At 44.6% G+C, this 27,690-nt stretch overlaps 2 protein-coding genes and 3 long non-coding RNA genes across 5 annotated transcripts in view; 3 read left to right on the top strand and 2 right to left on the bottom strand.

Moving 5' to 3' along the window:
• The window catches only part of LOC131478780 (testis-specific Y-encoded protein 2-like), a 64,639-nt gene extending 62,113 nt beyond the window's left edge, over positions 1 to 2,526 (top strand). The window contains exons 2-4 of the mRNA XM_058659352.1: positions 1,501 to 1,646; positions 1,734 to 1,836; positions 2,457 to 2,526. Of these exons, the coding sequence (XP_058515335.1) occupies positions 1,548 to 1,646; positions 1,734 to 1,836; positions 2,457 to 2,497 (243 nt within the window). The 5' untranslated portion in view covers positions 1,501 to 1,547 and the 3' untranslated portion in view covers positions 2,498 to 2,526. The remainder of the gene's footprint in view (positions 1 to 1,500; positions 1,647 to 1,733; positions 1,837 to 2,456) is intronic.
• A 2,089-nt stretch (positions 2,527 to 4,615) lies between these two features.
• LOC131478747 (uncharacterized) lies at positions 4,616 to 5,134 on the bottom strand. The gene is made up of 3 exons (XR_009244608.1): positions 5,058 to 5,134; positions 4,775 to 4,886; positions 4,616 to 4,692 (listed from the first exon to the last, which is right to left on the bottom strand). It is a non-coding gene; the product is annotated as an uncharacterized LOC131478747 (long non-coding RNA).
• Positions 5,135 to 22,245: 17,111 nt separating this feature from the next.
• On the top strand, positions 22,246 to 23,649 carry LOC131478798 (uncharacterized). Its single transcript, XR_009244612.1, has 3 exons — positions 22,246 to 22,408; positions 23,379 to 23,456; positions 23,580 to 23,649. It is a non-coding gene; the product is annotated as an uncharacterized LOC131478798 (long non-coding RNA).
• A 13-nt stretch (positions 23,650 to 23,662) lies between these two features.
• LOC131478721 (testis-specific Y-encoded protein 2-like) lies at positions 23,663 to 24,272 on the top strand. Its single transcript, XM_058659296.1, has 3 exons — positions 23,663 to 23,691; positions 23,785 to 23,930; positions 24,018 to 24,272. Exons 2-3 carry the CDS (start codon positions 23,832 to 23,834, stop codon positions 24,270 to 24,272), a joined length of 354 nt encoding a protein of 117 aa, XP_058515279.1. The 5' UTR covers positions 23,663 to 23,691; positions 23,785 to 23,831.
• Positions 24,273 to 26,902: 2,630 nt separating this feature from the next.
• LOC131478746 (uncharacterized) lies at positions 26,903 to 27,421 on the bottom strand. The gene is made up of 3 exons (XR_009244607.1): positions 27,345 to 27,421; positions 27,062 to 27,173; positions 26,903 to 26,979 (listed from the first exon to the last, which is right to left on the bottom strand). It is a non-coding gene; the product is annotated as an uncharacterized LOC131478746 (long non-coding RNA).
• Positions 27,422 to 27,690: the final 269 nt, after the last annotated feature.

Below are 27,690 nucleotides of genomic sequence, written 5' to 3'. Positions count from 1 at the left end.
ATCGACCAGGGCCCGTGAGAGGCTGAAGCAGAGGCTGCTGCAGAAGCTGAGGCAAAAACGCAAGGTCCTGATGGAACGCAGAAGGATGATCATCCAGAACATCCCTGACTTCTGGTCTAAAGTTGTATCCTTTTATCTGCCGGGTCACAGTCGAGAGTGTAGCTGTTTACCGAGTTAGCATCGTGGCAATGCACCACTGTGAGAAAGTGTCTGTTGTGAGGAAAATGAATTTCATCGACAGGGCATTAAAACACACTCCAGAGAGGACTGCAGGGCATGTTGACTGAATTACCACCTACACTGTAATGCATAAGTCCACCGATTGTCAAGCTATTCTTCCAACTTAGAAGGAAGGTTCTTTGAAGCACAGTCTTCCCTGTGTTGGAGGCTTTAGGGTAACGGTTTGATTCTCCAGCCCAGTCCCTGAGAACTGGTTGGAAGACTACAGCCAACAGATATGATGCCTGAGGTGGCTCTCAAAGGAAACACCAGCTCTGTATGGATCCTGTCAGAGAAATGAGGCTCTTGTCTTTGCCATTTCTGCCAGGTTGCCAGTAAGAAGCTGTGGCACACAGAGGTATAAAGTGTGCGGTGGCAGTTCATGCTTAGCTCACAAAGATCAGGGCTCTCACTCTGCTGAGGACAGAGGCCCTCCCTCTGTCCACCATTTAAAGATTAACATGCAGCAGGAGCTGTTATTTGAGGATGCATTGAGACAGCACATTGTGATCCAGTAATATTAATAACCCAGCTGTGCATTGTGTAGGTCTGAATTCTGGTCCCACATGATGGGAACCAAGTTCAATATTTATGATTGTGTTGTATGGTAAAACAGGTCTGAGGATGTGATGCTTGCTATTCATTTATTTCTTCTGAGTTGTGAAAAAGAAATGTTGGGACAAGTCTTGGAAGACCTAAGATCTACGTAACAATATGTTAAGGAGCACCCAACAAAAATGGCTTCTCATTTGCAGTGCCTGTTCTTTCCATATTTCCCTTGCTTTTGGCTCTCTTGTACACACACATACACACACACACACAAACACACATACAAACACACACAGTTTTTCTTCTGAAAGTTCCTTGATAGGTAGTTTGTGAACCATTCCCAGATTTCACCCATCATCTGTGATAAGGATGAAGACATTCTTAGCTGCATGACCAACCTAGAGGTGAGTTCCTTGAGCCTCAGACTAGTCCTATGCAAAAGGCACTGTGAGTAGCAGAAGTAGTTTTGAACAGTTGAAAGTGGACTCATTAGTGAAAACTCAGCATGCTCCATCTTATCCTGACAGGTGGCCAAACTCAAGCATCCCAGGAAGCGCTTCAAGATCAGGTTGTTCTTCCGCAGCAATCCCTACTTCTCTAATACAGTGATTGTTAAGGAATATCGAGCTAACCTCAATGGTGAGATGTTTCTCAGAGACTAGATACTGGACATGGGTGACGGGTAACTGGAGATGTGATCCTGCCCTGTCCTGCATTCTTCTCTTCCCATAGGGTATAGAGCATATCGTTCCTCTCCAATTAAGTGGCTTCAGGATTATATGGGTGAAGCTCCAAGGCGGATGGAGTATAACAACAGTGTCAGTATTTTCAACTGGTTTGTGGACCACAACTTCGTAGACTCTAGCAGGATTGCTGAGGTGGGTGCTCACTGGGAAAGTTCTAAGTGCATGTTGTAAGTTCCAGGGCAACTTAACAGTGAGCTGATTTCTCCTTTTTCCTAACAGATAATCTACAAGGATATTTGGCTCAAACCCCTGCCATATTACCTTGGGACTCAGGTATCTGAAGATGGAATGGAGAAAGGTGATGAGCAGCCTGTCACCTTGGGTAAGAGCTTGTGTGTAGGGACATGGTCCCTTATTTCCCAAACGGTGTACCTGAGGCTTAGTGGAGACAAAAGGGATTCACAAAACTCAGGTCAGCCTTGGTATCAGAGTGAAGCAGATTTGGGGAGAAGTATGATGCAAAATTGTTCATGATTGTGTGTGTGCACACACGTAGGCATGCTTCGTGGCCACCCACTCAGACACAAAACAAGCTTGAAGCATCACTTCACTTTAACAGACATCTCCCTGGCCATCCATGTCAAGTCCATCTTCGGCTCCATGCCAGCATGTTATATTTTTGTTTCACGTTAAGTTTCTTTGATCACTGATTCCAGAAATATCCCTGAATGTTTAGGTTATGTCTTAGCCCTTAGACCCATTAGGAGTTTAGGTCTTAATGATACATGTCGTTTTATATAGTTTATTGGGCCATGTATTCTTTCAGTGAATACTCGCAATTGCTCTGGAATAAGGGAAAACAGATTTTAATCTCTTGTGAGAGCACTAATGAAGGGTCACACGTGAGGTTGGGGTAGCTTTCTATGCAGATCCTTTCCATTTTGATACGCATTTAGTGTTGTTCTGAGATTATATGTGTCCATATGAATTTGTGTGTTTCAGAGAGCTTTTCATTTAGAATTGAATCTGTTGGAGATGTGTAAAAACACTCAAAGCTCTGGTATGGAATATACAACCATGTCTGGCTCAACACTGAAGGAAGATACAGACCTCAAGTGCAAGATGGGAATAGTGGTGTTAACCCAACCTAATACAATAAATTCTGTGACGTGCATGTTGTGTGTGTTTTAGTGATTCTGTGCCAGATTGGGAAAAGTAATGTAGATCAAGTCCACACAAGATTCCTATTCCAAGCCTGGGATTTGCTATTCTGTACAGTTTTTGAACTAAGACCATTGTAGAGATGGGTTAACCCTGCCCTCAAATAGCAGTTCCAGAAATAAGTATTTCTAAACCCCTTTTGTATTGGAAGGAGAGAGAAAAGAGGAAGCAAGGATGTTTGAGTTCTTCTGTGTAGAGTCCAGCTCCTACAACATAAGCCTTGTGATAAAATGCTCCAAATAAGGGGTTAGTGATGCTCCTCCTCACATTTGGGCACTGTACTGGTAACCATATGCAAGAGTCAGGTCTGAACTGATACAAATATACAGGAATCAGGAACTTCTTAGAAGTTTCCCGCATGGGGGCTTGGGCCCAAGCACTCAGGCTTTGCTCTGCTGCCTTCCTAGCCCCAAATCAGAGAGCCCTTTTGGAAATGGAGCAGCCAGGACTAGACCCCTGCTCATATGGGATGCCAGCACTACAGTCAAAGGATTCTCCTGTTCTTTGCTGCACCCGTCCCAGATGTCATTATTTCAAATGACTGTGAAATATTCCATAGTGGATAAGAGCCCCATTACTTTCATACTGTCAACTCTTGAGGGACTTCTGGGATCTCTGTCTTAGCTCATATGAATTGATTTGCTAATTCCATGGGATTACAAATAAGCCTTTCATGCCCTGATTTCATTTGGTATAGGTAATGACCATGAGTGGAATGGTTGGATTATTCACTGTTGGTGGGATTGCAAACTAGCCCACAGTTCGGGAGAAGAGTACAAAGTGTGCTGATATCCTAATATAGGCAATGATGTCTTCAATACCAGCATAAATAAAAATCCTTGGGGGGTTATTTTTTTTTTTTTTGAAATCTTAATTGCACTACTGTTTTTTCAGTGCCTGGCAAGATTTCTGTGCCTGATTGATTCAAAACACTTCTTAATGACAGTAGAAATTCTCATATACATTTTTTCATGATTTGAAATACATGAAATACTAAACACCATCTTACAAGAGTGTAAATCTAAATTTTAAGAGGCCAAAATGTAAACCTATTAAAAACTTTACTTGGGAAATGTAAACTTATTAAAAATGTTACAAGAGAATTGAAAAATGCTAGCATGCCTGGAAGTAATTTCAATCATGCATAGCATACATCATTGTATAAGAATTAAGTATAACACATCAAGTACTGGTTTGTTCAGAGACGAAGGAGATGAATTAGTGGTAACATATGAGCAAATGATAGGGGAAGAGACAAAATTTCCCAAAAATTTATATGAATGCAATATTTATAAGAATATAGGTTGATTGAGATGGGTTCTTATCAATATTGAAAAACATTGTTGTGCACGAATAAACAAACTGAAGGATAATGTTGTTATTTAAGGGTACAAAGTGCCACCAAGAATGTAAAATTGTGAGATACATGATAAAGCCCTCTGTAGAGAAAAGGTGGCTAATTAAGGGAAAAGTCTCAAGTACTAGTTACCTGGGAGGAAAAGTGACATGTCCCCAACACATTCCCACAAGGCACCCTGTGGGAACAGTGTTAAGAGCACATTCAGGAATCCTGCCCTCCTGGGAGGCATGGCATATTTTTCCTACTGCGTGCTTTACTGGGTCCTGCTGCAGATGGCTGTAGAGGTCAATGGAAGCACAAATGCCCTGCTGCGGGCAAGGCACCACACCAGATGGACACATGACCCAGCAAGGCAAGCTTCCTGTCACATTCAACCCAGACAACTCCCTGGGTTGGTGCCTCTGTGACTTTCCTTGGGATTTGAGGGTTGCAGAGAATTTGATAGCCTCCTGCCTGACGCTTGCAAAGGCTCTGGAGTCGAGTGAGCTGATGTACATGAGGGGTGCTCTCATCCAGGCAACACTGTTGGTGCCTGAGAAGGCATGGTCCCTCAGCCAATCCAAGAAGCTGAGTGGGCAGGGCCCGGGCTGTAGGCGGGTGGCTCACCGTCACAGTCACAGAACCACTGGATCGCGCTGGAACGTACAGCCCTGTATCCTGCGGGAATGGGATCTCTACAAGCACCCATGGCTGGGCAGGAAACCCACCGAATCGCTTGCACCATCTAGGCCTTGCCTACCACGCACGCTGCGACAGTAATCCTTGCAGATCTCATCATTGCGGAAGTAGGGGTTCTGCCAGAAGCAAAAGCGTATTCTGCAGTGTCCCTGGCCACAGCTCAGCTCCTTGACCTGCCAAGGGGAGCACGGTGAGCCCACTGTGCCCAGAGGCACATGCCGCCCCTCTCTCCACACCCCCGGTCACATTCTCATGCTTCCTCCCAGCAAACGTCCAGCCCCGTGATCCACTCTCGCCAACACCCAACCCTTGCACCAACAGCACACACACACCCGGATCCCCACCTCCAAGCCAACCACGTAGCTCAGCACATCTTCATCCTGCTTGTTGATGAGATTCCTCAGCTCAGGTGGTGTGTAATCCACTTGGGGTCAAGGAGACACCTGAGGCACTACTGAACATGGAGCCTGCAGCAGGCGTCACACTGCTTTCCCTTCCACAGCCCCATGTGCTGCCCAACAGCCTGGACCTCAGCTCACCAGGCCTCTGCTGCCCGCCCTCCCCTCCCACAAGGTACAGCACCAGCAGCCATGCTCAGAATTACAGGGGTTGCACATTCTACTCCCGACAACCCTGATGCTCTGCTCTGGGCCGCAGCCTGAACTTGCGCTTGCCAGGAGCTGCTTTTTCGGTGCCACCTCGGCAGTCCAGCAGCAGTGTGCTTCTGGCTACACCACACCACGGGAGACCCAGCAGAACACTGCCACGTTCCCTTCTCCAGGTCTGGCTAACCACAGGCCTGCACACAGTTCGTGGGCAGGGTCCTGCAGGTCTGCCTCAGCACTCCAGGACCTACTCATGCTCACAGGGTGCTGCCTGAGCTGAGCAGAGCTCAGGCTAGCCGAGAGCACCTGTGGTGCAAGCTGCTCAACCCCACACCATGCACAGCCCAACACCCATGCAATTCGGACTGCTGGCTGGGTTGCTCTGGGTGGTTAAGTGCCTGGCTTCTGGCTCCCTGCCACAGTGGAAGTGACTCATCCAGTCAGGGCCTTGGCCAGAGTTAAGACTATGGAGGACTCTGCTGCCCTCCTGCCACCTCTCACACTTTCCAATACTCCCATCTTTCTCTCTCTCTGTCTCTTTCTCTCTTTCTCTCTCCCTCTGTCTGTCTCTCTCTCTCTCTGTCACACACACACACACACACACACACACACACTCTGTCAGCCTCTCTCTCCATGTCACACACAACCCACCACCTCTGCTCTCCTCTGCCAGCAGGGCCAGCATTACACAGCCCCCTGTCCCCAACCCCAAACCCCAAACTCCCATGCTGTTGTCATCTTACGAGATGATTTGAAACAGACAAGCACAGAGAAAGTTCTAAATATATAGCACTATTCAGCCATGATGACATAATAAACCTAAATAGAGAAATAACTGAGGTACTTACATATGAAGGAATTATGACCGTTGCCACATAATGCAGCTCAGATTAGATGGCTTCAATGTGAACTTTTACCATAAATTCCAAGACGAATCAGTAGCAAGTCTTCTTTAGCCATTCCAAAGAATTTTAAGGCACAAATCCTCTCACACTTTTAAGAATGTTGTGCTTAATCACAAAGTGCATTGATTTGCTTAATCACAAAACACAGTGATACTAGAGAGAGACCTATTCCTGATTAACTGATTGCAAAAATCCTCAGGAAAACACTACTCATCAAATCCCACAGCTCACCATAAGCATCATTATGCTGTGTTTCTTTGATATTGAAAAGCAATAAATGTGACACATGCTATAGCCTATCAAAAAAGGAAAACAATGATAATCTCAGTACACAGAAAAAGCATTTCTTTTTTTAAAAGATTTATTTATTTTTTATTACAAAGTCAGATATACAGAGAGGAGGAGAGACAGGAAGATCTTCTGTCCGATGATTCACTCCCCAAGTGAGCGCAATGGCCGGTGCTGTGCACATCCGAAGCCAGGAACCTGGAACCTCTTCCAGGTCTCCCATGTGGGTGCAGGGTCCCAAAGCTTTGGGCCGTCCTCGACTGCCTTCCCAGGCCACAAGCTGGGAGCTGGCTGGGAAGTGGAGCTGCTGGGATTAGAACCGGCACCCATATGGGATCCCGGGGCGTTCAAGGTGAGGATTTTAGCCGCTAGGCCACACTGCTAGGCCCAGAAAAAGCATTTCTTAAAGATACAACCTGCAGTCCTGACGTGATAGTGTGGTGGTTAAAGTCCTTGCTTTGAGAATGATGGGATCCCATATGGCTGCTGTTCCTAATCCTGGCGGCCCTGCTTCCCATCCAGCTCCCTGCCTGTGGCCTGCAAAAGCAGATGAGCATGGCCCAAAGCCATGGGACTCTGCATCGGCATGGGAGGCCAGGCAGAAGCTCCTGGCTCCTAGCTTCAGATTGGCTCAACTCCAGCCATTGTGGCCACTTGGGGTGTGACTCATTGGACAGAAGAGCTTCCCCTGTGTCTCTGCTCCTCTAGGTATATTGGCCTTTACAATAAAAATACATAAATCTTTTTTCTTAAAAAAAAGATAGGAATAACCTGTATTCATGTTCAAAATCTAAAGCAAAGTCTGTAATGAGGAATAGTTCTCAAAAGGTTAAAGGCATACATTTAGCACTCACAGCCCAGCACCATATTGAATGTGGCAAAGTTTCTAGGGACTTAACACTAGGATACTGAACCGATAAAAATGTACATTCTTAGTCCTGCCATTAAATATATCCTGGATGTTTTAACCAGAGACATTCTAGAAGATATAGAAATATGGATGATTACACAATGCAAAAGAGGAAGTCAGGAGAGCACTGGAGGCACATGAAACAGTTACCTACACAAACAGGAGACTACTACCAGAGCAAACAGGAAACTTTATGTAATTTATAAGTAGTAAATTATCCCATAAAAGTAAGTAAAGATTTGTCCACACAAGAGAATATACACTAATAACAGACTACTACCAGAGATCACAAAAGTCAGTAAACTTTGTATACACAAATGGCACTATGCCAGAGAAAGAACTTGTGAGCTCCATCCAATTTACAAATGAAAAAGGCCTGCTTTGTATATTTGTTGTATGGATTAAGATGTCTTTGCTCCCAAGAGCAAGCTACAGATTCAGTATGACCTCAGTTGAACTACTCATGGCATGCTTCCACCTTGAAAACTCCCCAGGCCAAAATCGCATGGCATTGAGTACTTGTGAAGGGAGCTCAGAGCATACTTGCGAGACAAAATTACATAGAGAGAAGAGCAGATTCAATGAGGGTAGCCTCAGGGAACTCTCCCAGCAACTGAAGGAAAGAACACCTCTTGGCTCGCCAAGCAGTTTTTATTCTCAGAGAAACATTTGTCCCCATTAGTGCCTACATGTCTTCACGGACAACACGGGATTACCACAGCACAGCAGGATGGAGAGATTCAGCATGAAGTTCCAGGCATACAGACTCTTTCAGTTTGTTCTCTCAGTGATGTCCACTTCCAAACACTCTTGACACTTTCCATCCTGGGCTCTGTCACAGGGCTTGTGTTTGCTAATTGCAGACTTTGTCAAGTGGTATCACTTGGGGAGGCTCCCACGTCACATCCTTCTGCTTCCATCGCAAGCTGCCTGAATCTTTTATTTCTTTCTTCTTGGAAAAGATTTAACTATTTATCCTGGAATGATAGATCAATAGAGAGAAGGAGATAGAAAGACAAAGATCATCCATCCACTGGTTCACTCCCCAAGTGGCTGCAATGGGCAGAGGTGAGCTGATCCCAACACAACAGCCAGGAGCTTTCTTCTGCTCCCCAAACAGTTCAGGGACCCAAGGCTTTGTGCCATCCTCTATAGCTTTCCCAGCCCATGAGCGGGGAACTAATTTGAACTGCAGCAGCCAGGACAGGAGCCGGTGTCCATGGTTTCCAGGTGCAAGCAAGGCAAGGCCTTTAGACATTAGGACACCGTGCACGCTCAAATCGCTTTCTTCTCATGGCCTTTATCAGAAGAAATACATATCACTTCAGCACATATGGAAGACACCACACTGAGAACAAAACCATTCTGGTTCTTACACAGTGAAAATTTAGTGGAGACATAACACCAGACTTCATGATATGTTGACAAGTAGTGGTTATCAAAACTCCATGGAATTGGCACAAAGACACACATCAGGATTCACAAAAAAAGAATGGACTACAGAAAAGAACACCAAAAAACATTATGTAGCAGCCAACTAATAGTTACAAACATACTGAAATCAGTCCAGGGAGAAACAAACAAACAAATAAAGAAAATCAGACTTTTGAGCAAAGCATGATGTGTAAATGAGATTGTGAGTGCAAACTAGAAAAGGAGATAATTACCTTAACCCTACAGAGCAGGAATCTAAATCTATGACCTGATACCCCTAATGTGCCAGAGGAAAGCTTCAGGGAAGCCTAGAAAGATGTAAGTGTGACCAAAGGCTTCTCAGAACAGATCCTAGAACAAAACAGGAAATTATAAGGGAATTCTTCTTGCAAGGCAACATGCTTCTGGAGACCCTGCATTGCAGCTCAACCATAAACTCATGAACCATAAAACCAACTTTCTATACAAGAATGGGCATGGAGATCAGATGAGCAGACCAGGATGAGGACACATGAAGCAAATAGGAATTTGGTTGAACAAGAACTCCAAAATATCACATCTCTATGAAATGACAGTTACATGATTCAAAATAGCGAGTGTTAATAAACTCAGTGAGTTACAAGAGAATACAGAGGGGCACATAAATGAGAAAATCACACACAGAGGAAAATGATAAAAGAAAATGACGTTTGAGCTGAATAAGAAGGGCCAAATAGGAGAACAGACAGAGGAGGAAGAGGAAGAAGAAGAAAACAACTGAAAAACGATACCTCAGTAGGAGTGAGTGACAGATTGTCACGTCAGTGGATTAAAATGTCATCAAGCAAAATGCAAGTATTACTTCTTATTGATGGTAATTGTGAATGAAAATGGATTAAAATCACCAACCAGAAACCTGAATTCAGCTGAACGGATAAAACCACCACAACCCTCAAAGATACCACCAAAAAACAAGCACACAAAAAGACAGAAACTCAATGTTTGAGATGACAGAAAAATTTTGGATAGGGTAAAGCACAGAGAGAAGATTCCAGAAAGAGTTAGGGGTCAGGAAGTCAACAAGCAGATACCTGGAGAACGCCTGGAAACAGGGAAGAGGTTACGGTGGCAGAACGGTGTTACAGGGAACAGAAAACCCAGCAGCCACCTGTGAGCTGTGATCCGGACTCCAGTGACAACCAGGGATCCAGAGGCAGCCACAGATCAGCCCTTGCAGTAGCCAGGTGGGAGCTTGGGTTCGCACGGGGCGCTCGGGAGGTGAAGACAGGCTGGGACTGGCCAATCCTGCCAAATACTATGGCTCAGCATCGAACGGAAAAGGAGCTGCAGACTCAGCAGGGCAGACTGGCGGTGGATCGGAGCTAACAGCAGAGGGATCAAACACCGGAATGGGTACGTTTCCAGCTAGTCACACCTGGCTGATTCCACAGAGAGGACAGCACCAGTTTCACATCCTGCAGGATCTGGGTCCCAGATGGGAAAGCTAACAGCTCTGGCTCTCTGGCAGTGCTCCAGACCAGTGCTGGTGATAAACCAGTTATCTGGGACAGTTGGTGTTTTATAACCCAGGAATCTGATCAAACAAATAAACAAAAAAATTGACTTCTAGATCTGTAGATAACACATCTTAGAAAACTGCACTAAGGGGGCCCAGCGGCGTGGCCTAGTGGATAAAGTCCTCGCCTTGAACGCCCCGGGATCCCATATGGGCGCTGGTTCTAGTCCCGGCAGCTCCACTTCCCATCCTGCTCCCTGCTTGTACCTGGGAAGGCAGTCGCGGACAGCCCAAAGCTTTGGGACCCTGCACCCGCGTGGGAGACCTGGAGGAGGTTCCAGGTTCCCAGCTTTGCATCGGCACAGCACCGGCCGTTGCGGCTCACTTGGGGAGTGAATCATCGGACGGAAGATCTTCCTCTCTGTCTCTGCTCTCTGTATATCTGACTTTGTAATAAAAGTAAATAAATGTTACAAAAAACTGCACTAAGGAGAAAAATATACCAAACAGGATTGCAATGTCAAAACTTAAAAGAAGAGACAGAGGCACAATGAGTGTTACCGAAGACTCCCTGGAAGAGGAACAAAAGTCTTTAACAACCTCAGAGTTAACTGAGGAAGACATTGAAAAACATGGGGACACAGAATTCTGAAAATTTCTTATATGGCTATTTACTATAAAGCTTATTTAGTATAAGGTTTCTGACCAACAGTGAGAAGCACACAACACAAGAATTCAAAGAATGTAAAGAATCTGTTTGTTACACAGGAAATGAATCTAATAAAAGCTGACGTTTCAGAAGTTACAAATACAGTGGAGCAAATTAAAAGTACTGTGGAGAGTATGAAAAATAGAATGAATGAAGCAGGAGAAAGAATATCAGAATTCAAAGATATTTCCTGTCACCAGGTGGAAATAAGCAAAAAGACGGAAGCAGAACTAGGCCAAGCTAAAAAATATGTATCTATATATATCTGTATATAATATAGATATATATCCAGGAAATAAAAGATACAATCAAAAGGCCCAACATAAGAATTCTGGGAGCTCCAAAAGGTGCAGAAAGAGTAACTAGGATTTAAGGTGCTTTCAACGAAATGATACACAAAACTTTCCTAATCTAGGGCAAGAGTTGGGAAACAACATCCAGGAGGGGCACATGACTCCCAATGGGGTCGACAAAAGCGACCTTCACCAAGGCACATGCTAATCAAGCTCTGCTCAGTTGAACACAAGGAAAAAATCCTTAAATGTGCACGTGAAAAAAAAATCAAGTGAATTATAGAGGAGCCCCAATCAAACTCACAGCTGACATCTCAGAGGAAACACTGCAGACCAGGAGAGAATGGAGTGAAACATTCCAGGCTCTAAACAGGAAAAGGTTTCAGCTCAGAATAATGTATCCTGCAAAGCTCTCCTTTGTCTTTGAAAATGAAATAAAATTCTTCCACAATATGGAAAACTCCAAGAACCCGTGTCCTCCAAACCAGCCCTACAGCTAATACCCAAGGATGTTCTAGTGAACGAGGAAAGGAATAGCAGCTACCAAAACCAAAGGCAAATGTGGAGAACATCCCACTGAAAAGGCCAACAGAAGACTCAACCAAAGAACAACACATTACTAAGATGACAGAACCAAATTGCCACCTATCCATATTAACATTGAATGTAAATGGTTTACATTCATCAATCAAATGCCAGAGATTAGAGGAATGGGTCAAAAAGCAAAGCCCATCTATCTGCTGCTTACAGGAGACACAGCTCACTAACAAAGATCAGAGGAAACTGAAAGTTGAAGGATGGGAAGAGATATTCCAAGTGAATGGTAAGGAAACACGTGCAGGGGTAGCCTTTCACATTGATGTGAAAAACATTAAAAGAGATGGAGACGGATACCATCTAACGATCAAGGGACCCATTCAACAAAAAGAGATCACCATAATATATATGCACCAAATGCCAAGGCATTTAATAATGTGAAACAAGCATTAAGAGACTTAAACGGAGGAACAGACTCCAATACAATCATAGTGGGTGACCATAATACCCCTATAACATCAGTGGACAGATCACAGAAACAGAAACTCAGCAAAGAAACCACAGAACTCACCCAAACTCTGGAGCAAATGGACTTAGTTGATATCTATTGAACCTTTCATCCTACAGATCAAGAATACACTTTTGTTTTCATCATATGATGCTCTCAATAGATGCAGAGAAGGCATTTGATAAAATCCAACACGACTTCATGCTGAAAACCCTAAGCAAGACAGGCACAGAAGGAACATTCTATAACACAATCAAAGCAATTTATGAAACTCCCAATGCAAGCATCATACTAAATGGAAAAAAAGATTGGAAGCCTTCCCACTAAAATCTGGAATTAAACAGGGATGTCCACTGTCACTACTACCCTTCAATATAGTATTGGAAGTCCTTGCCAGAGATATTAGGCAAGAAAAAAAGAATTAAAGGAATCCAAATTGGAAAAGAGGAAAGGAAATGGTCTCTATTTGCAGATGACATGATTCTCTACATAGGAGACCCAAAAGACTCAGTCAAGAGACTATTAGAACTCATAAGAGACTTTGGCAGAGTAACAGGATAAAAAAAATTAATGAACACAAATTGATGGCACTCGTATACACAAAACATTCCAAGGATGAGAAGGAATTTGAAAGTACAGCCCCCTTTAATAGAGGAGAGGGATCTCAAATACCTAGGAATTAGGTTAACTAAATATGTGGAAGGCCTCTATGAGGAAAACAATAAAACATTAAAAAAGGAAATAGAAGAAGACCTTGAAAAATGGAGAACCATACCATGTTCCTGGATTAGCAGGATCAACATCATCAAAGTGATCACATTACCAAAAGCAATATACAGATTCAACAAAATCCCAAGCAAAATCTCAACAATATTCTTCTCAGAAATAGAAGAGAAGATACAAAAGTCTCTCAGGAATCACAAAAGACCACGGATAGCGAAAGCTATCCTGAAAAATAGAAATCAAGCTGGAGGAATCACAATTCCAGACCTCAAGACATACTACAAAGCAGTGTGTATCAAAACAGTCTGGTGCTGCTACAGAAACAGAGAAGAAGATCAGTGGAACAGGACAGAAGGCATCCACACATGCGTAGTCAACTAACCTTTGACAAGAAAACTGAAAACAATCCAGGCGAAAATCCTGCTCTCTTCAAAAAATGCCGTTAGGACAACTGGATAGCAGTTTGCAGAATTAAGAAGCAAGACCCACACTTTCCACATTACATGAAAATTAGCTCTAGATGGATTAAGGACCTAAATCCACACCCAGAAACCATCAGACTATTAAAGGAAAACATAGGAAGCACACTCCAAGATATAGAAACAGGGAAAAATTTCTTAGAAAAAAATGCCAAAAGCAAAGACAACCAAAGCCAAAATGAACAAACTAAAAAGCTTCTGCACTGCAAAGGAAACAATCAGCACAACCAAGAAGAAACCAACAGAATGAGACAAGAGTATTTCACACTACACAAGTGATAGATTCACAAAGAGTTTCAAAAACCGAGCGACAGAAAAACAAACAAACAAACAGAAAGAAAACGTATAGCAAAATGGGCAAAGGAAATGAGCAGACAATTTTCCAAAGGCCAGATTCACAGGGCTAATAGACCTATGAAAAGATGCTCAGGCTCCCTAGCAATCAGAGAGATACAAATGAAAAACACGTTGAGGGACCAAGTAACTCCAGTGAGACTTGCTTACATTCAGAACTCAAGGAACAACACCTGCTGGTGTGGAAGTGGGGAGAAAGGCACCCTGCTTCACTGCTGGTGGGAGTGTAGGCTAATACAACCATTCTAGAAACCCGGATATAGAGTGCTTGGAGAACTGCAAATAAATCTGCCATATGACCCAGCTATGCTGCTGCTAGGAATAGACGCAATCGAAATGAAATCTGCACATGAGATGGGGATGTGTAATCCTATATTTGCAGCAGCACAATCCACAAGAGCATAGAAAAAAAACATGGAGGAGGAAGAGGCCAGACCCCTCCCAACACTGGGTGATATGGGGGATTTTAAAAGATTGGCACACCAAGCACAACTGTCCCTGATCTCATGGTGTATTTGATAAAATACCTGAATGATTGATATTCTGGAACACGATAATCCATGGGAAAGGCTATGCTCTTGCCCCTAGGATTTCCTGATGGATCCTCAAAACTCTGGGTTTCCCTGTGGTTCATCTGGCCTCAGAAGTGCAGCAGCTCCTTTGAATACAATGCTGCCCCTAGAGAAGATGGAACCCCAGTGGAACTGCCTCTAAGAACTGAGCAACTAAATTTGTTTAATACTCCTCTTGTTCCACTACAGGTCAGGAGCACAGAGAAATTCTCCACCTTCTTAGAATGTTTGAGGAAGACTGTAAGTGTAACTTATTATTTATAGATAACAAATTCTTAAGAGCCTTAGACATTAGAAAAACCATAGGCATTTGTGGTGGGATCCAAGAACAAACCTGGCACCCTCTTAGAAGGAACTTGCCTGCACAGAGCAGGAGCGGATCTCAGGGTGGAACAGGAGGATAAGAGGAGGTCTGTATCCTAGTCCCGGAGACTCCCGGAGGCCTCCCAAGTGCTTTTGCCACAGAAGCAATGGATACTCCATCGAGGATTGTCAGTATGGACACCGAGAACCGCATCCCAGCTGCTTAGGAGATCACAAGGAATATGAATGCCCTTGCAGGCTGAGAACTCTGAGGTCAGTCATTTCCTATGGGATTTCCCACACGGGATGGTAGCAGCCCCAAACACTCTCATATGGTCTGGTGACATTGGAACTACAGCCAGGAGAACCAGGTGGCACCCAGAGAGAGGAAAGATTGTAAATTTCCTTCTGCATTAGCAGAGGGGCTTTCTCAGGTCCTTATCCAGTTCCAGCCTTGGCTACCAGCCCTCTCTTACACCGACCATCAGGGTTGCTTGTGAGCCCCCAAATTAGTTCAGATAGACAGAGACTAGCAAAGGTCAGCTAGCTGATAATCACTCAGCTTGTACCTTACTGGCCAGGCTTCCCATTTGGCTGTTCAGATAGACAGAGAGAGACACTGATATAGAAAGTCTGGAACAGCCAAGGAAAAGGCCAACTAACCTATAATTGCTCAGCCTGTACTTACTGGTCAGGCTCCCTATTTGCTCCTCCTCGATTTTACCAGGCAGGATGTAGAGTTAAATTCTTCCTCACTCACTGGGTTGTTTGGGATTTCCCTGCTCTCCTGCCTAAAACTTTCCTATCCTTCAATTGTTAAAATGCAAAGTTCTGTAAAACCATGCTTAATCACTATATGCTGCAAAGTTAAAATTGTGGTTTAATTGTCTCATGAAAAGAATTTATCAATTTATGACTGTTAATGCTAAACAAGATGTAACTGCACAGAAACGTTCATGTTAAGTTTGTACTCAGTTGTTATATATATGATGGGTGTTAACGTTGATCCTTTCAGTGTTCCTGTGCCACTCCGATTTTGGTTAAACTCAAAAACGTGTTAGCTTAGGAGAAAAAAAAAAAAGGCTATAGCAGCCGGTTGTGTTGATACTAAAATTGAGATGCCAAGGAATTAGTTAGAGGATGTGGTTAAGAACCTGCATTTTCTAACATATTGGTCACTCAATACCATGTTATTTAACTTCATGATGTTGTTAATTGCGATGCTTCTTCTTGTTGTTGAAGTTGTGTAGTAGTGACATCTCACTGGAGGGGATGATATTCTGCCAGCTCTACTTTCAGACCAAGGATTGTCTCCCACTGAAACTACTGAATTTATCTGGACAATAAGAAGCTGGACTCTCCGCATGGTCCATGCCCACAATGAAGGAAACATGACAGGCTATGAAATATACTACTGTAACACTATGGAGGAATTCCATATGGGGGAGTATTTGGGGAGGGGGCAGGAGAAATCCCAGAGCCTATGAAGCTATGTGATAAAAATATATAAAAAATCATCCAGCATAATAAATAAAAATAAATTGCCATTTTTACATGAAAAGAAACTACAAAAATAGCTAAAAATAGTATTATATATGGAGAAAAAACCCTTGCATTAGAAACTAGGTATAGAAATCAAATATAGATACATCCAATAAAATATGCAGAGCTGCAAAGCAAAATGTTAGCAACAGAGTAACAGTGGATGACTTTCATAACCTGTTCCTATCAAGTCAGATAATTAAGAAAGAATATCAGTTAAGATACTGGCATAGAGTCAGCAAACAGAACTCTGCCACATTCTTTTATGAGAGTAGTAATACTTTAACCCAAAACTTAACAGAGTGACTTAAACAGAAAAGAAAACACCTATCGCCCATATCTCTACTAAGCATGCAAAAAAAAGAAAAAAAGAAAACAAAAGACTGTGAGGCAGATACTAGAGAATCAAACCAAAACCTTAATAATCATAAATGACAGGCAATACCAAGTATCTATGTAATTGTGTCACATAATACAATGTAATTACTGAAGTTAAATAATAAATATATTAAAAAAATTCATCTAACAAATACAGATACATATCACCTTATGTATATCAATGAATGTAACAATAGTATCTATAGGATGAAGAAAAAAAATTGGATGGCTACCTGAACATAGACACATCATTAGGACTCAAAATCCATCATCATAAACAAATAAACAAAACTTTACTAATTAGGTGTAGAGGAACTGTTCTCAAAATTGCGAAGGACATATATCTAATCAACAGTCTTATCAGACTACATTGTCAGACGCTGAAATTCCTCTTAGATCTAAAACAAGCCAAGGATATCTACTTCTGCCACACTTACAGGGAGGAGAAAGAAAGAAGTAGCTGGCACAATAGAGCAAGAGAGGCAGTCTAGTTATTCATGTGTGCAGAGGACATGTTGCTGTTAATGGGAAAACCTAAAGAGGCAAATTTCAGCACTGCCCTCATGTCTGCCCACCATAGGAACTTTTGCCACTGCCACGTGTTGCTTGGTCACATGATCCCATTCTCAGCCCACTATCATCACAGCAATATTAGCCAGCTCCTGTTTCCCACCCACATCCCAGAGGCACCTCTCACAGTTCTACTAACATCCAACACTTACTAGCCAGAAAGTGAAAAAGATAAAATGGGTGGGGGGCAGCTGTAATAGGTCCACATTTGAAAGGCCTAAAATTATTTTTAGCTGGTTCACAATAAGCTGCTTAATTGCTGCTGTCTGAGAGTGGGGACAAAGATTTTGAAATACCTATGTCACACATGAAGATACAGGAAAAGGGCTCATCATGCTACTTAGAGGCTGAAGTCCTCACCTTGCACACACAGAGACTTCTATGGGCACAGGAAAGTCTGCTGCCCATCCAGCTCACTGTTAGTGGCTTTGGAAAGCAGATAAGGACTGCCAATACCATTGGGATGCTGAGACTACATGGGAGATACAAAAGAAGCTCCTGGCTACTGCCTTAGGACCCAAGCAGCTCCAGCCTTTGCGGTCACTTCGGGAATGAGTCAGTAGACAGAAGATCTTCCTCTCTCTTCTCCTCCTCCTCTCCATACATCTGACTTTTCAATAAAAACAGATAAATCTTTAAAAATATATTATGGGAAAATTGCAAATGCCAATTGATGTGCACTGTGTTACAGAGCAATCCTGATGGAGAAGAAAAACATTAGATAACCTGCTCAATGAAATCCTGGAAATTTCACCAGGTATTAAATGATCCTAAAATGAGCCATGTGGATCTAGAGGCTCAAATCATTACAACACTCAAAATCAAAAAAAAAAAATTGCGTTCAAAGCATACAGCAGTAAAATTCACAAACTCTTAAGACAAGCAGATGATGAAAGGCAGTAGGAGGGAAATGCTGTGTCCATATAAAGTAAAAAAAAAAAAAAAAAAAGAAACCTAGATTGACAGCAATACTGTCAGAAGAATGCTATCAGGCCAGCATGCAGTGTGAATGTATACAGTGTATAAGGATCTTAGAAGAAAAAGATATCAAAAATGTTATGTCCATTGCAATTTTTCCTTTAGTTGTGAAGGGGAAAATAAGTATCCACATAAACACAAGCTTGAGAATTCACTACAACAAATCTTGAATGTGAATGCGTTAATTGGACTAACCGGAGGATTAAATTCAGGTGAGTGTTAAAAAACTGCATAACCCTACAAGATCACAACAGAAAAGTCTTCACAACGCAACACAGAGACTGAAAAGCTACAAAAGAACTAACACGATGTCCTATAATGACGGGGAAAGCAGCTTTGTTTAAAACTCAGCGATGGAGAATCAGTATATACACATACCTAAGATGATATCCTGAAGCACACAGCAACATGTTATAAATAAAAAGGCAGAGACAGATCCCAGGAGAGTAACAATGGGTGACTTTCACACCCTGCTCCTACTGAGGGACAAATAAGTAAGAGAGAACATCAGTAAAGGTAGATGGGTAACTAGTCAGCAGAACAGAACTCTGCCAGACTTCTTTTATGATGCAGCCTGACTTAGATTTCGATACAAGAAACTCTACTCAAAATATAAAGGATACATATCAAAACCAGTTGCCATTCTTATCTCAAGTGGAAAGCTCGGCCTCCTCTCAGATATGAAACAAGCCAAGGATGCCAACATTTGCCACCCTGACAGGGAGGAGAAGAAAACAAATCCATGGCATAATAAAGGAAAAGAGGAAGTCAAATTAGTCATGTGTGCAGATGACCTGATATTTCCCATGGAACAACCCAGAGGCAAATTTCATCACTGCCCTCATGTCTGCAAACCACGGGAACCATTACCACTGCCCCGTGTTCCTCTGGCCCTTATCCCATTCTCAGGCATCACAACTGGTCTGTTTTTCCTTCCCACATACACTTCAGCAGGCAGCTCTCTCAGTTCTAGTAACACCCAACACTTGTTAGCCAGAAAGGAAACACAAACCAACCCACTGCCTTCCCTGGCCTACATTTGAAAGGCCTAATGTTATTGAACACATTTCTTGCATGCTGCTTAACTACTGCTTTCTCTTAAGGGTGGGAGCCATATATTATAGCCATACTGAAGCCATGTTTGTGTATAGATCTAGGTCAGTGGAAAGTACCAGCTAGCAAAGTGCAAGAGAAACCAAGTTTTAAGACACCCTGCGGTTTACAAGTCATCTAGCAAACTACACTGCTCTGACCACCCTTGGTGCTCATGACAGGGTGTTGGCTCATGCCGTACCTGCCAGCATCCTCTTGAGAACATAAGTGGGTTTGGGAAATAGCTACCCAGAAAGAGTTGTGAAACCATGCCCACCTCTTGCGAGCATAAGGAGCTCTTAGAGATAACTATCCAGAAAGAGCTGTGAAATCATGTCCCAGACCCTGCTTCCTCCTTCCCCTCACCCATAGATCCTGTTTTGCAGATTTTAAAGCCTTGTGTGTGAAAATCAAAATCAGTCAGCCTGATCAGAGAACCTGTCTTGCTGTCCATTCTTCATGTCTCTTGCCCCCCATTCTCTCCGAGGTTGGTTGCGACCCTGTTGACTGTCCTGCTGGACGGGACATCTCAAAGAGCTGGTATGCATCTAAGTCCTAAAGAACACAGGGCATAGTCTGCAACTCATCAAGAGCTTCTCCCAAACCGCATGCTCACTACTCACGTGGACACGTGATTGTTGTTTTAAGGATTTATTTCTTTTTACTGGAAAGGCAGATTTAAAGAAACAAGGGGAGACAGAGAAAGATCTCCCATCTGCCAATTCACTGCCCAAGAGGTCACAATGGCTGCAGCTGAGCTGACTGAATGTCACTAGCCTGGAACCTCTTCTAACTCTTCCACATGGGTGCAGGATCCCTAGGCTTTGGTCTATCCTGGGCTTCTTAACCATACTACAAACAGGAGCTAGATGTGAAATGGAACAGACACAATGCAAACTGGTGGCCAGATGGGCTCCTCGTGGATGCGAGGTGAGGTTTTAGGCTAGGGCACTGGCCCCTGGACATGTGTTCTGTGACCCCGCTCTGTCAACACCTGACATTTGAAACCCTGGGTTGCTTTCCAAACAATAGCAGGAGTGAGAAACTGCATACAAGAACCAAAATATGGCTGCTATTTTGGCCCACTCACTGACATCCCCTATGAGTCCGCCTGGAGACACGCCTGCTCCAATACCACCACCCTCTCTCTAATGCTGTAGGAAACTGTCTCCACAGGGTCCAGTACCTTGGAGCCTGCCTTTCAGTTGAGAGCCCCAGGTCGAACTCTAGAATCCCACATTCTGCCAGCATGTACCTGTTACACACGTGGTGTGTAACTGACCAGGCACAAACAAAACATGTTGAGATGTCTTTGTCTCACTCAGATTCATGCATGAGTATTCCTTGATGTGTGTGCACTTGTATACACTGTTCACCCTTGATCTCTGTGGCCCTGCTTCCACATACCTAACCTGCACACTCAAGAGAGATAAACTAGAATTATGTGGAGGAACACTGATTTCGCCATATATGACATACCCCAGAAGTCGGCGAAAAGGATTTTTACTTTCCCCGTTCCTCACACTACACCCGAGCCTCCCAGCCACACAACAGACTATGGACCCTGGACTTATGCCGACCTTTAACTCCCTATACACCCAGGTTGCCACGTGACAGTGGCACAGGCAAGTGAGCAAGCTAATGCAAGTTCTTTCAACATCACGGCACCACAGGCTGTGACTGAAAGCCTCGAGCTTCCCAACAGTGCTAACATTTAGTTACCTGCAACATAAGGACCAGGGCGGGAATGTGGCAAAAATGCCACATTGCCAAAGAGCTTGTCTACACCACAGGCCCAGTAAGCCCGAATAGAATTCCTAAGGACAGGGGATCTAGCAACCAACGGTATGGAAGGGCAGGGGACCCACCAAAGCCACACAGGACACATCATCAGAGCAATCATAAGTTAGGACCCTCTGGGCGCCTGTCCTTCCACATGCTTTTCTTCTGGCTGACCCACAACGGCTATCTCAGCACGCCTGCACCAGAAACATCGCCCACAAGCAGGGCTGAACCCAGGCAGCCCCGTGAAGGGCAGGAGGGCTGCTGTCTGCCCCTTTCACCCGCAGCCTGCATCCCTGGTAAAAGGCCAAGCTGGGCACACCCCGGAAAGGCTCCCTCCCTGAGCACGGGGAGCCCGGGCGCGGCTCAGGTGGACACACTTGCTTTCCTGCTCACACACCGGACTTCCCCGGAGAGCTCAGCACGCTGGGGGCGGGTCGGGGATCAACTCCACGCACTGCGTCGCCCCACCCCGCGTCAGCGCCGAGATCTCTGCGCATGCGCCTGGTGTTAGCACATCGCCACTTCCGGGAGACAGTGAGGGCCCTCGGCTGACCCAGGCGGTGTTCAGGCAGGGAGAAGTCGGGACCTTGTCCACAGGCTTGGTTCGGGATGGCAGCGGCTGCGCACCCGGGCCCGGGGTCCACTGAGGTGGAGTATGGCGGTGGTGGGGGGCGGGAAGGAAGGGCCTAGAGGGGCTTTAGGACATAGGCCCTACAAGGATCCTCCTCGAGGGAAAGGCCCCAGGACCTGCGCAGTGACCACTGCCGTCAGGTGACAGGCGGCTTGTGTCCACTGCTGTGACAAGGTGCTCCGTGTCCGTTCTGAGGAGGCCCCCCAGGAAAGTGAGGCCCGTGGGTGAGGGAGACAGCCCGGCCCCGCTGGGCGACAGCAGTAGCAACATGGCTGCTGTATACTTTGAAGTGGTGGGGTAGTGGCTGAGCAGGAGGTGGGAGGAGCGTGCTGGAGGGAGGCGAGCAGTCGAGGAGAGGGAGGAGCAGGAGCTCCTAGCAGTCTGTGTTGCACACCAGGAAAGGCGGCATGAGAACCAGCTGGCCCCACCGGCGCCTGGGTCAGGGACACCCCAGTTACAAGTGCGCCCTGGGAGACATCCATCGACCAGGGCCCGTGAGAGGCTGAAGCAGAGGCTGCTGCAGAAGCTGAGGCAAAAACGCAAGGTCCTGATGGAACGCAGAAGGATGATCATCCAGAACATCCCTGACTTCTGGTCTAAAGTTGTATCCTTTTATCTGCCGGGTCACAGTCGAGAGTGTAGCTGTTTACCGAGTTAGCATCGTGGCAATGCACCACTGTGAGAAAGTGTCTGTTGTGAGGAAAATGAATTTCATCGACAGGGCATTAAAACACACTCCAGAGAGGACTGCAGGGCATGTTGACTGAATTACCACCTACACTGTAATGCATAAGTCCACCGATTGTCAAGCTATTCTTCCAACTTAGAAGGAAGGTTCTTTGAAGCACAGTCTTCCCTGTGTTGGAGGCTTTAGGGTAACAGTTTGATTCTCCAGCCCAGTCCCTGAGAACTGGTTGGAAGACTACAGCCAACAGATATGATGCCTGAGGTGGCTCTCAAAGGAAACACCAGCTCTGTATGGATCCTGTCAGAGAAATGAGGCTCTTGTCTTTGCCATTTCTGCCAGGTTGCCAGTAAGAAGCTGTGGCACACAGAGGTATAAAGTGTGCGGTGGCAGTTCATGCTTAGCTCACAAAGATCAGGGCTCTCACTCTGCTGAGGACAGAGGCCCTCCCTCTGTCCACCATTTAAAGATTAACATGCAGCAGGAGCTGTTATTTGAGGATGCATTGAGACAGCACATTGTGATCCAGTAATATTAATAACCCAGCTGTGCATTGTGTAGGTCTGAATTCTGGTCCCACATGATGGGAACCAAGTTCAATATTTATGATTGTGTTGTATGGTAAAACAGGTCTGAGGATGTGATGCTTGCTATTCATTTATTTCTTCTGAGTTGTGAAAAAGAAATGTTGGGACAAGTCTTGGAAGACCTAAGATCTACGTAACAATATGTTAAGGAGCACCCAACAAAAATGGCTTCTCATTTGCAGTGCCTGTTCTTTCCATATTTCCCTTGCTTTTGGCTCTCTTGTACACACACATACACACACACACACAAACACACATACAAACACACACAGTTTTTCTTCTGAAAGTTCCTTGATAGGTAGTTTGTGAACCATTCCCAGATTTCACCCATCATCTGTGATAAGGATGAAGACATTCTTAGCTGCATGACCAACCTAGAGGTGAGTTCCTTGAGCCTCAGACTAGTCCTATGCAAAAGGCACTGTGAGTAGCAGAAGTAGTTTTGAACAGTTGAAAGTGGACTCATTAGTGAAAACTCAGCATGCTCCATCTTATCCTGACAGGTGGCCAAACTCAAGCATCCCAGGAAGCGCTTCAAGATCAGGTTGTTCTTCCGCAGCAATCCCTACTTCTCTAATACAGTGATTGTTAAGGAATATCGAGCTAACCTCAATGGTGAGATGTTTCTCAGAGACTAGATACTGGACATGGGTGACGGGTAACTGGAGATGTGATCCTGCCCTGTCCTGCATTCTTCTCTTCCCATAGGGTATAGAGCATATCGTTCCTCTCCAATTAAGTGGCTTCAGGATTATATGGGTGAAGCTCCAAGGCGGATGGAGTATAACAACAGTGTCAGTATTTTCAACTGGTTTGTGGACCACAACTTCGTAGACTCTAGCAGGATTGCTGAGGTGGGTGCTCACTGGGAAAGTTCTAAGTGCATGTTGTAAGTTCCAGGGCAACTTAACAGTGAGCTGATTTCTCCTTTTTCCTAACAGATAATCTACAAGGATATTTGGCTCAAACCCCTGCCATATTACCTTGGGACTCAGGTATCTGAAGATGGAATGGAGAAAGGTGATGAGCAGCCTGTCACCTTGGGTAAGAGCTTGTGTGTAGGGACATGGTCCCTTATTTCCCAAACGGTGTACCTGAGGCTTAGTGGAGACAAAAGGGATTCACAAAACTCAGGTCAGCCTTGGTATCAGAGTGAAGCAGATTTGGGGAGAAGTATGATGCAAAATTGTTCATGATTGTGTGTGTGCACACACGTTGGCATGCTTCGTGGCCACCCACTCAGACACAAAACAAGCTTGAAGCATCACTTCACTTTAACAGACATCTCCCTGGCCATCCATGTCAAGTCCATCTTCGGCTCCATGCCAGCATGTTATATTTTTGTTTCACGTTAAGTTTCTTTGATCACTGATTCCAGAAATATCCCTGAATGTTTAGGTTATGTCTTGGCCCTTAGACCCATTAGGAGTTTAGGTCTTAATGATACATGTCGTTTTAGTTTAGTTTTCTTGGGCCATGTATTCTTTCAGTGAATACTCGCAATTGCTCTGGAATAAGGGAAAACAGATTTTAATCTCTTGTGAGAGCACTAATGAAGGGTCACACGTGAGGTTGGGGTAGCTTTCTATGCAGATCCTTTCCATTTTGATACGCATTTAGTGTTGTTCTGAGATTATATGTGTCCATATGAATTTGTGTGTTTCAGAGAGCTTTTCATTTAGAATTGAATCTGTTAGAGATGTGTAAAAACACTCAAAGCTCTGGTATGGAATATACAACCATGTCTGGCTCAACACTGAAGGAAGATACAGACCTCAAGTGCAAGATGGGAATAGTGGTGTTAACCCAACCTAATACAATAAATTCTGTGACGTGCATGTTGTGTGTGTTTTAGTGATTCTGTGCCAGATTGGGAAAAGTAATGTAGATCAAGTCCACACAAGATTCCTATTCCAAGCCTGGGATTTGCTATTCTGTACAGTTTTTGAACTAAGACCATTGTAGAGATGGGTTAACCCTGCCCTCAAATAGCAGTTCCAGAAATAAGTATTTCTAAACCCCTTTTGTATTGGAAGGAGAGAGAAAAGAGGAAGCAAGGATGTTTGAGTTCTTCTGTGTAGAGTCCAGCTCCTACAACATAAGCCTTGTGATAAAATGCTCCAAATAAGGGGTTAGTGATGCTCCTCCTCACATTTGGGCACTGTACTGGTAACCATATGCAAGAGTCAGGTCTGAACTGATACAAATATACAGGAATCAGGAACTTCTTAGAAGTTTCCCGCATGGGGGCTTGGGCCCAAGCACTCAGGCTTTGCTCTGCTGCCTTCCTAGCCCCAAATCAGAGAGCCCTTTTGGAAATGGAGCAGCCAGGACTAGACCCCTGCTCATATGGGATGCCAGCACTACAGTCAAAGGATTCTCCTGTTCTTTGCTGCACCCGTCCCAGATGTCATTATTTCAAATGACTGTGAAATATTCCATAGTGGATAAGAGCCCCATTACTTTCATACTGTCAACTCTTGAGGGACTTCTGGGATCTCTGTCTTAGCTCATATGAATTGATTTGCTAATTCCATGGGATTACAAATAAGCCTTTCATGCCCTGATTTCATTTGGTATAGGTAATGACCATGAGTGGAATGGTTGGATTATTCACTGTTGGTGGGATTGCAAACTAGCCCACAGTTCGGGAGAAGAGTACAAAGTGTGCTGATATCCTAATATAGGCAATGATGTCTTCAATACCAGCATAAATAAAAATCCTTGGGGGGTTATTTTTTTTTTTTTTTGAAATCTTAATTGCACTACTGTTTTTTCAGTGCCTGGCAAGATTTCTGTGCCTGATTGATTCAAAACACTTCTTAATGACAGTAGAAATTCTCATATACATTTTTTCATGATTTGAAATACATGAAATACTAAACACCATCTTACAAGAGTGTAAATCTAAATTTTAAGAGGCCAAAATGTAAACCTATTAAAAACTTTACTTGGGAAATGTAAACTTATTAAAAATGTTACAAGAGAATTGAAAAATGCTAGCATGCCTGGAAGTAATTTCAATCATGCATAGCATACATCATTGTATAAGAATTAAGTATAACACATCAAGTACTGGTTTGTTCAGAGACGAAGGAGATGAATTAGTGGTAACATATGAGCAAATGATAGGGGAAGAGACAAAATTTCCCAAAAATTTATATGAATGCAATATTTATAAGAATATAGGTTGATTGAGATGGGTTCTTATCAATATTGAAAAACATTGTTGTGCACGAATAAACAAACTGAAGGATAATGTTGTTATTTAAGGGTACAAAGTGCCACCAAGAATGTAAAATTGTGAGATACATGATAAAGCCCTCTGTAGAGAAAAGGTGGCTAATTAAGGGAAAAGTCTCAAGTACTAGTTACCTGGGAGGAAAAGTGACATGTCCCCAACACATTCCCACAAGGCACCCTGTGGGAACAGTGTTAAGAGCACATTCAGGAATCCTGCCCTCCTGGGAGGCATGGCATATTTTTCCTACTGCGTGCTTTACTGGGTCCTGCTGCAGATGGCTGTAGAGGTCACTGGAAGCACAAATGCCCTGCTGCGGGCAAGGCACCACACCAGATGGACACATGACCCAGCAAGGCAAGCTTCCTGTCACATTCAACCCAGACAACTCCCTGGGTTGGTGCCTCTGTGACTTTCCTTGGGATTTGAGGGTTGCAGAGAATTTGATAGCCTCCTGCCTGACGCTTGCAAAGGCTCTGGAGTCGAGTGAGCTGATGCACATGAGGGGTGCTCTCATCCAGGCAACACTGTTGGTGCCTGAGAAGGCATGGTCCCTCAGCCAATCCAAGAAGCTGAGTGGGCAGGGCCCGGGCTGTAGGCGGGTGGCTCACCGTCACAGTCACAGAACCACTGGATCGCGCTGGAACGTACAGCCCTGTATCCTGCGGGAATGGGATCTCTACAAGCACCCATGGCTGGGCAGGAAACCCACCGAATCGCTTGCACCATCTAGGCCTTGCCTACCACGCACGCTGCGACAGTAATCCTTGCAGATCTCATCATTGCGGAAGTAGGGGTTCTGCCAGAAGCAAAAGCGTATTCTGCAGTGTCCCTGGCCACAGCTCAGCTCCTTGACCTGCCAAGGGGAGCACGGTGAGCCCACTGTGCCCAGAGGCACATGCCGCCCCTCTCTCCACACCCCCGGTCACATTCTCATGCTTCCTCCCAGCAAACGTCCAGCCCCGTGATCCACTCTCGCCAACACCCAACCCTTGCACCAACAGCACACACACACCCGGATCCCCACCTCCAAGCCAACCACGTAGCTCAGCACATCTTCATCCTGCTTGTTGATGAGATTCCTCAGCTCAGGTGGTGTGTAATCCACTTGGGGTCAAGGAGACACCTGAGGCACTACTGAACATGGAGCCTGCAGCAGGCGTCACACTGCTTTCCCTTCCACAGCCCCATGTGCTGCCCAACAGCCTGGACCTCAGCTCACCAGGCCTCTGCTGCCCGCCCTCCCCTCCCACAAGGTACAGCACCAGCAGCCATGCTCAGAATTACAGGGGTTGCACATTCTACTCCCGACAACCCTGATGCTCTGCTCTGGGCCGCAGCCTGAACTTGCGCTTGCCAGGAGCTGCTTTTTC

This window comes from Ochotona princeps, chromosome Y (assembly GCF_030435755.1).
Source record: "Ochotona princeps isolate mOchPri1 chromosome Y, mOchPri1.hap1, whole genome shotgun sequence".
Lineage (NCBI taxonomy): Eukaryota > Metazoa > Chordata > Mammalia > Lagomorpha > Ochotonidae > Ochotona > Ochotona princeps.
This window is presented reverse-complemented; position numbering and strand designations above follow the sequence as displayed.